General features: G+C 53.4%; 1 protein-coding gene across 2 annotated transcripts in view; it reads right to left on the bottom strand.

The window, feature by feature from the left end:
* Nucleotides 1-201: 201 nt before the first annotated feature.
* SMAD7 (SMAD family member 7) overlaps nucleotides 202-11,153 on the bottom strand; it is a 29,554-nt gene continuing 18,602 nt past the window's right edge. For both annotated transcript variants that reach the window (XM_049620096.1, XM_049620095.1), the window contains exon 4: nucleotides 202-2,274. In XM_049620096.1, coding sequence (XP_049476053.1) covers nucleotides 1,736-2,274 — 539 coding nt within the window. In that variant the 3' untranslated portion in view covers nucleotides 202-1,735. The remainder of the gene's footprint in view (nucleotides 2,275-11,153) is intronic.

The raw sequence follows: 11,153 nt of genomic DNA, 5'->3' as shown, positions 1-11,153 counted from the left end.
GCCTGGCCAGCTACACCCTGAAGTCACTGCATACCAACAGGAAGAGGGGTCCTTGTAACATGCTGGAAGAGCAGGTGTCCTGCAGGTCCCTTTGGTGCCTCACCTCCCCGTCCCCAATCAAGCACTGGGCCGAAGAGACCCCATGTCCTGATTCCAAAGGATGCCCCTCCCTACTCCCCTCCCAGCAGAAGAAAAAGGAGCTAGAGGACATGGAATCAAGTATACATTTTAAAAATTGTTTAATGGAACATAAACTCCTTTAGAAAAACATTCAGCCAGGTGATAACACCCATAGAAAAAAACACCAATCTCGTGTTTATCTTTTTTTAATTTGGCATTTGTTATTTGCATTTATATTAAAGCAAAGTGCATCTTTTCTTTATTTTTCTTGTTTATACACATTGCACAATACATAAATAATGATGCTTATAAAACGTCTTTATATTTACAAGTAATAATATATTTATATATAACATAAAATACATTTTTTCTTTAATAAATCTCAGGTTTTTTTTTTTTTCCAGGAGTCCTTTCTCTCTCAAAGCACTACAATGCTAAATTTCCAATGAGAATGCTTCTCTTGTTCATTTAAACCTTTGTAGTTAGAAAAATAGCTTATGTTAAAGTCTAAACATGCTCATTGAGCTAAGAGCAGTGTCAACGTATCATACGAGTGTATGAGTTTGTAGAAGAAATGAAAGAGTTAGGTGACAGCCCAGGGTGGTACCTTGGGTTATGATGGACCGAATCCTTCTTGGTGGGAAGGGGGGCTGCTGAGAAGTCTCCCTCCCAGGGCGGCTCCCCTCGCTGGTCTAACAGCAGAGCTCAACACCCAGGCGGCAGAGGGGAGGAAAGTGCTGAGCTGGTTTTCGGAGTTGGAGGTGGGGATGGGGGGGTGCGCACCTGATATGACCAGGGCAGGGCGGAGGCTGAGGGGTTTGGGAGGATGCTGGGTGGGCAATACTGTGCCAGGGTGGCCCCCGGCAGCCCTCGGGAAGCCCGTCTCAAGAGATATCCAGGAGCAGATGGCCAAAAAAGAAAGAGGTGACAAGGACAGCAGGGTGGCTGGAGGGGAGTTAGGACAAGCAGGAAACAACTGGTTTCTGGTTCAGCCTCTTTGCAGGGTTGCTTCTAAGAAGCCTGCAGACAGGCCCGTGTCCTAGGAGGGGAGAGGTGGGGCAGGGAGGCTTCCCCGGGGGCGGGGAGGAGGGGCAGAGCCTGGCTTCTGGCAGCTGTCCAAACCCCAGCTGCCAGCTTGCCCAGGTACGGCCTCTGTCCCACTGAGCATATGTCCAAAGGGCAGGCGACACACAGCTTGGGGGCGCAGGCCTCTCAGCAGTCACCGTAAGACACGCGCGCGCACGGACGCACACTCACTCACACATGCGCCCTGACGAGGGAAAACGAGGACCCCAAAGTCAGGGCCTGCTCCCCATTCTTCCACTGTGTTTTGCTGGGTGCTCACTGTTGCTTCCCCTTTTCATCCTGGGGTGTGCTCGGCCAGCCATATCCCGCCCTCCCCCCAAAACCCCAACAACTCTTTTCATAAGCTATTTCTCAAAGAACAAAACAAAACAGAACAGAAACAAGGACCAGAACGGTGGGGGGCGGGGGCTGGGGACACACGACGACGAAAGAGTCTGCGTGAAAAGCAAGCACTCGGGAGGGAAGTATTAGCAGCAAAGTAGTTTGGACTGGGCCCGCTCGGCTCCCGCTCCGTCCTCTCCCCACGCGGCTACCGGCTGTTGAAAATGACCTCCAGCCAGCACGGGCAGCTGCTGATGAACTGGCGGGTGTAGCACTGGCCCCAGCCCTTCACAAAGCTAATCTGCACAGTGAAGCCAGTCCACGGCTGCTGCATGAATTCATGGTCGTTGGGCCGCTGCAGGCTGTACGCTTTCTCGTAGTCAAAAGCCTTGATGGAGAAACCGGGGAACACTTTGTGCACCAACAGCGTCCTGGAGTCCGGGTTGTCCAGTGTGGCTGACTTGATGAAGATGGGGTAACTGCTGCGGTTGTACACCCACACGCCATCCACTTCCCGCGTGAGCTGGATGCCACAGCCGATTTTGCTCCGCACTTTCTGCACCAGCTGACTCTTGTTGTCCGAATTGAGCTGTCCGAGGCAAAAGCCATTCCCCTGAGGTAGATCATAGAAGATGTCCAGGGAGGGCTCCTGGACACAGTAGAGCCTCCCCACTCTCGTCTTCTCCTCCCAGTATGCCACCACGCACCAGTGTGACCGATCCCCAGGCTCCAGAAGAAGTTGGGAATCTACAAAACAAAATGGCAGACGCGGTTGGTGGTGATGGGGATTGGCGTTTTCCTCTTCAAGGATCGAGGCACACACACGCAGTTCGTTACCACCCTCGAGCTCTCCTAAGACAGAGGCGGTGCTGGTGCTTGGATAGGCTGCCGGCTCTGCAGTCCTACTGTGGCTCAGAAATCTTGACCCAGTGGTGCAAGAACCCACCTTTAAACACGGGGCTCTCTGGGGCACCTCCTTCCTCCACTCCCCCAACCCAGGACGCCATCACGTTGACCCGTGGGGCCAATGGAACCCCCATCCCTGCCGAGCCCAGAAGCTAGGGAACCCTTAGGAACTTCACTGGTCCTGTTTTAGGGCAAGAAAAGGGCTTCCAGATGGCCTAGAGTTGTTCTTTCAACTGGACGGACCCCAGAAGGCTAGCTGCTCTAGCCCCTGGTCATCCTCAGGAGAAAAACCAGGACCCAGAAAGCTTGCTGGCTTGGGCCCCACGGACCACACAGCCACACCTAGAACCCAGGTCTCCAGACTCCAGGGTCACATGCTATGCGGTCTCTGTGTCGCCCAGCGCTTAGGTCAGTGCCTCAAGTCATAAAGGAGCGCCGTCTGGTAAAAAAGGAAAGTGGAGTTGCTTTGGGGCCGAAACACCTTCCTAATAGAAAACCATCTCTCAAACCATCTCTCAGTGTGTGTCAGCAGCAGCTCTGTACACAAAGGGTGAATTTGGTCAAAATGTCAAATCACAACACACCGACTGGTGTTAACCAAGACTACCTTGATGAAGCTGCCTTCAGCCCAGACAGATTATGTGTCTGAAATGGGTTGACCTTCCTTGAAGTGCCCTTCTCTGCCTGTACCCCCGCTCTCCCCTCCCTCCCTAGAAGCATGCAGACACCTTGCCCTAGCCCCCTCCCCCAGAGGCCCCACCCCAACTTTCCTAGACTTGGTTCTTCCTACAGGCAGCCAGGAGACCCGGGGGGGGTGGGGGGGATCCTGGGAAGGTGACTTTCCTGAACAGACGCTAGGAGGTCTTTAAAGGGGGGATCACAGGGAGGGAAAGGGGGCCCCAGCGGCTGGCATTCCAACTCCTCCTTAAGCTGGAGCCAGCGGGGCAGGCCTCAGACTGGGAACCATAAATCTCCCCAGCCAGGCCGGGCTGCAGGAACGCTGTGGTTTGTGGGGCAGGGCGGAGACCGGAAGTCTTGTATTTGTTAACAAAAATGGGGAAAGGCAGGCAGCAGAGACCTCCTCCTGCCTTCCCCTGTAGCCCTTACTGCTCACTCACTGGGGGTTTGGGGCCTGAAGGCGGGGGGTTGGCTGCGAGACGATTTTTGGTTTGTTTGGGCCTTTTTGATTTTGGAACAACGGAGGGCCAGTGCTGATGGAGTCTATAGCATGGCAGCTAGGGGTGGAGGAGGGCTCAGGGACCCATGTCCTGCTGCCCCAGCAGGCTGGATATATAACTAACCCAAGGCAGCTCAACACATAACTGCTTCCAACCTTTACAGGCATGTTAGGACCTGGGAACCAGTCGGTTCCATTATTTTATTTATTTATTTATTTTTAAAGCAGCAGTCTTGCATGGAGGTGTTCTGTGAATCAGTCCGTGCAAATGCGCACCGTGACCCACGGAGGCAGCCACGAACACACATCCTGAGTGGCTGTCTCCTCCGGACACCCCCACCGACCTTCCCAAATGCCTACCCAGACAGCCACACAAAATGGGGAAGCTGAGGGCTCACTCCTCTCCCTCAACCCCCACCCCCCTGAAAATCAGCCCCAGAAAACTGGCCTGCCCCCCAAAACGCATGCATCTATAAAGCACAAGTGCATGTGAGAGACATTGGGTGTCCATGAGTGTGAACACACGTGCGAGTGTTATGCGAGCATGCGTGTGCTTGCGTGCACACACGCTGGAACATATGGAAAAACAAGAGAGGGACAAGGGCTCCAAGCAGAGGTGACTCATCAGGCATTAACTTGTTTCTGCAAAGTATCCATCAACTGCTAATAAATTCGTGAGTGCTGGCAATCTTTGAACTTTCTTGTTGAGGGAGTTCAGCTCTAAAGGCTACACCAAAGACCCATAATATCCATGTAAATAAGAATACTCTGGCGTGCAAGTTTGCTGGGAAGGAGAAAACCCTCTTCTGGAAGGCACTGTTTTGGGGAGGAGGGAGTTTTGAAATGTAGGAAGCTCTCGCTTATTATTATATCCCAACTCAGGACGACAAATGTGGTCTGGGAAGAAGACTGGGGGAGTCACTGGGAGGGAGGTGCAGGAGACCCTCCGGGAGCCTCCCGATACTTTGTTTCATGGATCTTGCCCCCCCCCCCCCCCCGGAAACCTGGCACCGGCTAGCAGGGAAAAGAGGGGCAGGGGGAGGAGGTGCAGGGTGGGGTGGGGTGGGGGCCTGGGATCAAGTTGCCTATGCCAGGCCCACCAGTAAAGGGTGGGGGGCCCTGTCTGCCCAGCAGCCTCCGGAGGCGGGGGAAGCCGGGCTGGACTGGGCTGGACTGGCCCAGAGCCCTGGGGGTGGGGGGTAGGGGGAGGAGAGGGGGAGGGGGGAAGTGTTCTGGCGGGTTTCTCTTTCATCTGTACAGCCCGCCAGTCCACCCAGCAATTTGCCGCCAGACATCCCTGGAAAAAGCCTTTTTCTGTTGAGGTTAATGGCCCAACCCAGATAAACAGAGGGGAATGGGTGTCCCTGTGTGTGAACAAGGCCCCTGAAAGCCCACTAGGACCCTCGCCGGCTCCTCCCCTGCCCTGACCCTCCAGCCCGCCCCGCTGTCACCCCCCAGCCTCCCAGCACCCTGATGCCCCTTTTCTCCTCACTGCTCTTGGGCTATCTCTGGGCACAAAAACACGCTCTCCAGCGAAACCGTCACCCCCGCGAAGGCCCCTTGTAACACATCATACTTCTGGGGGCCCATGACAACAGCCCGTGTTGCCAACTCAGAGACCTGCCCCCAAGATCTGCACCATGTGGGCCCATTTCTGGGAAACATTCAGCATCCTCTTCAGAGAAGCACATTCCCCTGAATTGGGCCCACAGCCCACAAGAGTCTCCCCACAAAGGTCTGTGCAGACGCTTCGCCCCCAGAGGGGCTTCCCAGGCCTCACGGCGAGGGGCTTCCCAGGCCTCACGGCGAGGGGCTGGGAGGCTCTCACATAGAGGAGTCCCCCTCATTCCCAAGGACTAAGGAAGAGTCTCAGAAGCCCAACTTGGCTTCTCCTCACGGTCGCTGATACTTAACCTCCAAAGGCAAGACTCGCAGGCCCTTGTTAACTTCCCTCAGCTTTACAACCGTTTTCCGGTATTTTCAGCAACTTCTCTCCCTCCTCAGAAAACTATACAGGGGCTTGTTTTAAAACTGTATTTGTGCATTTTTAAAGCATCCAAAAAGAAAAGCTGTGTTGTAAAAAGCCAACTAATCAGATGCCTGCTCACAATTTTTTCTTTTTATTACAGTTTAGGGAATTTTTGGAGCAACCCCAGAAAAATGCTGAATCCGCCTAAAATTCCTTTAAGGTTGTTTCCCCCCCCCCTCCCCTTCCTCATTTCCCTTAAAGCATAAAATCTACCCTTGAAAGGGAAGGGGGTGGGTGGGTGTTGAGAAGGGAAAGGATTTTGCTTGTGTTTGCACTTGCATTAGGGAAGACCACTTAACAAGGAGCTCCCTGCCTCTTACAAAGAGTTATTTAATTACCCTGGTCATGAATGAACAGACGTGACCCTTCTAGAAGACTGGAGGCTCATGAATGACTCTCACGCCCAAGGTTCTCAATGGCACAGGGTGACCAGAGCTCAGGATTTTAAATTAAAAAAAAAAAAAAAGAATTATGTTTATTTTTGAGAGCATGGGCGGGGGAGGGGCAGAAAGAGAGGGAGACACAGAATCCGAAGCAGGCTCCAGGCTCTGAGCCATCTGCACAGAGCCTGATGAGGGGCTCGAACACACGAGCTGTGAGATCATGACCTGAGCTGAAGTTGGATCCTTAACCAACTAAGCCCCGCAGGTGCCCCAAGGGCCCAACTCTTGATTTCAGTTCAGGTCATGATCTCATGGTTGATGAGTTTGAGCCCCGCATTGGGCTCTGCACTGATAGTTCGGAAACTGCTTGGGATTTTCTCTCTCCCTCTCTCTCTCTCTGCCACTCCCCTGCTCACGCTCTTTCTCTCAAAATAAAAACATAAAACTTATAAAAATAGAAAATTTTTTTAAGAAGATCTCTCTAGGGGCGCCTGGGTGGCTCAGTCGGTTGAGCGTCTGGCTTCAGCTCAGGTCATGACCTCACGGTTCGTGGGTTCGAGCCCCGCGTGGGGCTCTGTGCTGACAGCTCAGAGCCCGGAGCCTGCTTTGGATTCTGGGTCTCCCTCGCTCTCTGCCCCTCCCCCGCTCATGCTTTGTCTCTTTCAAAAGTAAGTAAACATTTAAAAAAAATGTTTTTCAAGGACATGTCTCTGCCAAAATCCAACCGTGGGCAAAGGCCTGTGTGCCCCCTCCCCAGTGGTCCCGCAGGGCCAGAAGGCTGAAGATGGAGAAGCCAGGGGAGACAGGGCAGAAGTGGTTGCCTGACACAAGTGGGTGAGGGCAAGCAAAGGGCACAAAGGGAGACAGAGAAGTTAAACCTGGCGATCCTGGAACGCAAACACTGCCACGCCTCGCCTGCTGTAGGTCCAGGGTCCTCCCTCCTCGGGACTCAGGCGCCACCAAGGGTTGCCTCATCCTGTCCTTCCCCCACCTCAGACATCTCAAAGGTTAACAGCACCCGTCAGCCCTGCTCCCCACCCCGGTCAGGAAACTGGCTGTTCTGAGAGCAAACCAGCCCACTTCAGGGACAAGGGCTGAGATAATGAGGACGCAGGGCCAATCCGCCCCATCTGTCCTCAACCCAAACACTCTCAATTCACAAGGAACCTTGCTGGTCTCTTGTCTGAGAGGCAAATGACCAGAAACCAAAGCAGACACTTGCTGAGGTGTCTGGGCTCACCGTTGAGTTCCAGAGTGAGCTCTGATCGGCCATATGTACAACCTCATCCAGATCCTGACAGATTCTGCCAGGGCACCCTCAGATTCCTAAGAGAGCAGGGACAACCCCGGGGTTTGGAACAAGTTACCCAAAGGGAGTGAAACAAACTCGAAACATTTCAGGTTCACCCTCAGTTACCCAGAAAACGCTCAGACTCAACCCATCACCACTAACCCCAAGCTCCTCCACCAAAGAGATCTGGACTCTGGCTGGTAGACGGCAAGACTGAGAAAAGGCTGGGTTGTTTTCAGCACTCTGCAACAAGCTATCTCCACTGAGGTGGCTGGACTGGGTACCATGGTAGGCAGCGGGTACCACGGGGTCTCCTTCAAAGGCCAGGGTGCTTGCTCAGGTCCCTGTGCCCAGCCAGCTCCTGCCGCCCCCCCGCCCAAGGAAACTCCAGTGTTGTGCAGGATCCTCCCACCCCCCAGTTATGGAGTCAGACACCCTGCTGAGACCTACTTCCCATGGGACCTTGGCGGTGACTTAAGCTCTTCCCCTAAAACAGCTCCCAGTGCCAGCCTCATAGGGCTGTTGTGACAATCTGATACAAAGTGGCCAGCGGCCAGGACCTAGCTTGCGGCTTCACATGCTGGTCTCATCTCTCAGACCTCTCGTCTTGGGTTCTCCAACCGCTTAGAAAATGCTACCCACCCACTCCCCACCCCTCCCCAGGGGACAGAACAGTTCTGGGCCATGCCGGCCCCTAATAATGTACAGGCCCTGTTGGAAGGGGCTGGTGACAACCTCGTGAGGTCGCATCCTATTACTGTCTTTATGTTAAAGAAGGGGGAAATGAGACACAGGTCACTTGCCAAACAGGCAAGTGGGCAGCCACCCCAGACCTCTAAGGCCACCGGAGCTCTCCAAATGCTAGAGGGGAAAAAGACGCGTCCTTCCAAAACATTCTGGAAACGTGATTCCTACTTTAGGGCTGAGTGTGGGGTCCAGCTCCCTCGTACCAAGCAGGGAATGAACCGGTTTCTTTGCCAGCATGCTGCTCTTCGATCCTGGCCAAATGGCTTGCCCTCGAAGAGTCACAGTCTGACGCACCCATCCACAACTCATATGAAGGAGGCTGGGGCACAGCAGGCCACCTTGGGGCTCTGACAGTCCCCTGGCTACACTCTGAATCACAGAAATGCCCCATCCCTATGAACGCTCCTTCCATTTATTTTTATTATGTTCAGGAGAATAAGAAAATCACTTTGGGGAGCAGGGCACATTTTTGCATTCAATTTGCAACAATAAAAACAAAATTAAAAGGAAAAGGAAATATGAGGCAGACTTTGCTGTGTCCACCTGTAAACCAATTTTTCTTTAAGAACTTCAAGTTACAAACTTGTGTTCCTTCTGTCTTGTCTTTCGTGGCCCTCGGGAAAAGGTGGATCCCCAGGGGAGGAGGGTCTGCCCAGGCTTGGTGCCCTTAAGTTCCTCACCCATCATCACCCTCCTCCTCCTTCGAGGTCTCTCGAGCTTACAAATTTGGCAGATCCTGCTGGTCTGGAAGACTGATTCGTGACTCTGCCTTACAGACTAATGATGATGAGTAATCAGTTACTAAAGCTACAACGTACTCCCCCCCCCTGCTCCCCCAGCTGGCCCCAGCCCCGTCTCCCAAGGCCCCTCAAACGTTCAAGTCTAAAGCCCCCATCCTGGGGGTCCCTCCTAAGAAGTTATTTGGCCAGCGGAGAATATAATTGAGGGTAGTGCCGGGCAGGGGAGGGAAGCCACACAAATCAAAAGCTCTCGTCTGTCTCGCCAGCCGGGCTGACACGGCTTCCTGTGCTCCAGTCTTCAGCCATGCAAATTATAGCGTGTACCCGGCTGCCTGCCTTCTGAGGAGGCCAGCTCTGCCCGGCTCCGAGAGGACTCAGAGGAAGGGTGGGGACTCCCAGCCTGGCCAACTCCATTCATAATATTTACAGTAAATGGGCCTCTCTGGCTGTTGTTGGTATGCACCCAGCCTCATCATTTCTCGAGTTTGAATTTCAAGACTCTTCCCCTCCCTCATGTACCACAAAGCTCCCACCATTACCCCCCTAAATAACTAAGCCACTCTTTTCAGAAAGGGGGTTCACACACCTGCACACATACAGCGCCCCCCCACCCCGACCCGCATGGCATTATCTGTTCACCTGCCTGTCCACGGGGTATGACCCCGGCCAGTCCCAGGAAGACACAAGATGTCCAAGTCAAATCTCTGAGCTGACCCACCCGCCTCCCTCCTGGAGAGAGTCCAGAGTTAGCCCTCCCCCCAGGCCCCCCCAACAAATTCCACATGTGGATTCCCAAGTGGGAATGCGTACATGAATCCAACAAAAGGATCTTCTCTTAAACCACCAAAAAGTCCCGCATTTTCTTCTTTGTGTTGACCCCTTCTAAGTACATAGGATACACACTAAAGCCCAGTGAGGATCTTGATAAAAATGGATGCATATGTCAACTGTTTTAAAGGACACACCCCCAGAGGTACAGAACAGTTCTGGCCTGCCTTTGCTGTGGGCCTCATTTTAATAAAGCCCCATGCACACTGACCTCCGGGGCCCCAAAAGGCAGTACAGTGTTACAGGACCCAGTCGCAGGCCCTGCCCTGCCCCTCCCATCCCCCCACACAGCTCCAGCTTTTCTAGGGGGTAGAAAAACCATCGAAGACGTGGAAAAACACAGGGAGGAACAAAAGTCCTTTTCATCCCTCCCCTCCCCCAGCTCCCCTTGTTCCATAACAATTATGAAAACTGTTGGATGGGATGGCATTTTGAACATTTACTGCATTCCGGCCAATAAATTCCAACGCGGGATCTGATGGAAAAGGCTCCCTTCTCCGGCCAGCTCCTGGCTCCCCCCACCCAGCTCGCGAGAGCCGTCATTCCTTCTTTCTTTACAACCCAACACCAGGGCCTGGCCAGGCCAGGCCCGCACTGTGCTCACAGGGAAAAACAACAGTAGGCAGACTGGAAAAGTTAATCATTACTTCTGTCTGCCTCTGTAATCTAATCTCTCTGGCTTTGACACACTCACTGTTCAGCCATCCCAGCCCTTTCACCCCCAAAGCACCAGGGCCTCCAGGCCCTCCCCGTGAAAGACGGATGAAGCCTCCCCCAGCCTGGACTTGCCATGGCAAGGCCCCCTGGAGCCCACCATAAATCGCTATGGCTGCTTTGTGCTGTGTGCCCCATATTTCAGAGGACTCCGGGCCAGACACTCTTTTTGGGTTCCAATGTGGCTTGTATTACTTTGCAGAGAGCCAGGCTGCCCCCCCACTCCCACGCAAGGACACTCAGCACCCCCACTGCCACCCCTACCCTTCTCTCACTCCCCCTGCACCAGGGCTCACCCAGAAACCCACCCAGCTGCATCCAGGAGTGATGGCTGGTCTGACTTTGCCCACCCTACGACGGTGCCTCAAAAACTAAACATGGAGTCACCACATGACCCAGAAACTCCATTTCTGGGTATATGTCCAGAAAAGTTTTGAAGAGATTACGCACACACCCATGGTCATAGCAGCATTATTCACAACAGCCAAAGAGTGGGAGCAACCCAAGTGTGTCCAATGAAGGATGAATGAATAAAGACAGACAGACACACACACACACACACACACACACACACTAAAAAAGAAAGGCAATTCTGACACAGGTTACAACCCGGATGAACCTTGAAGACATACTGAAGCATACTGAAGACAGTATGCTGAGTGAAATAAGCCAGAGGCAAAAGGTCAAATATGGTACGATTCCACTCATATGTGGTACCCAAAGGAGTCAAATTCACACAGACTGAAAGCAAAATGGCGGCTGCCAGGGGAGAGACGGACTGGGCGGGGGGGGGGGGGGGGGGGGGGGGGGG

Source organism: Panthera uncia, assembly GCF_023721935.1.
Source record: "Panthera uncia isolate 11264 chromosome D3 unlocalized genomic scaffold, Puncia_PCG_1.0 HiC_scaffold_8, whole genome shotgun sequence".
NCBI lineage: Eukaryota > Metazoa > Chordata > Mammalia > Carnivora > Felidae > Panthera > Panthera uncia.
Note: the sequence above shows the minus strand (reverse complement) of the source record. Positions and strands in the feature narration are given on the sequence as shown.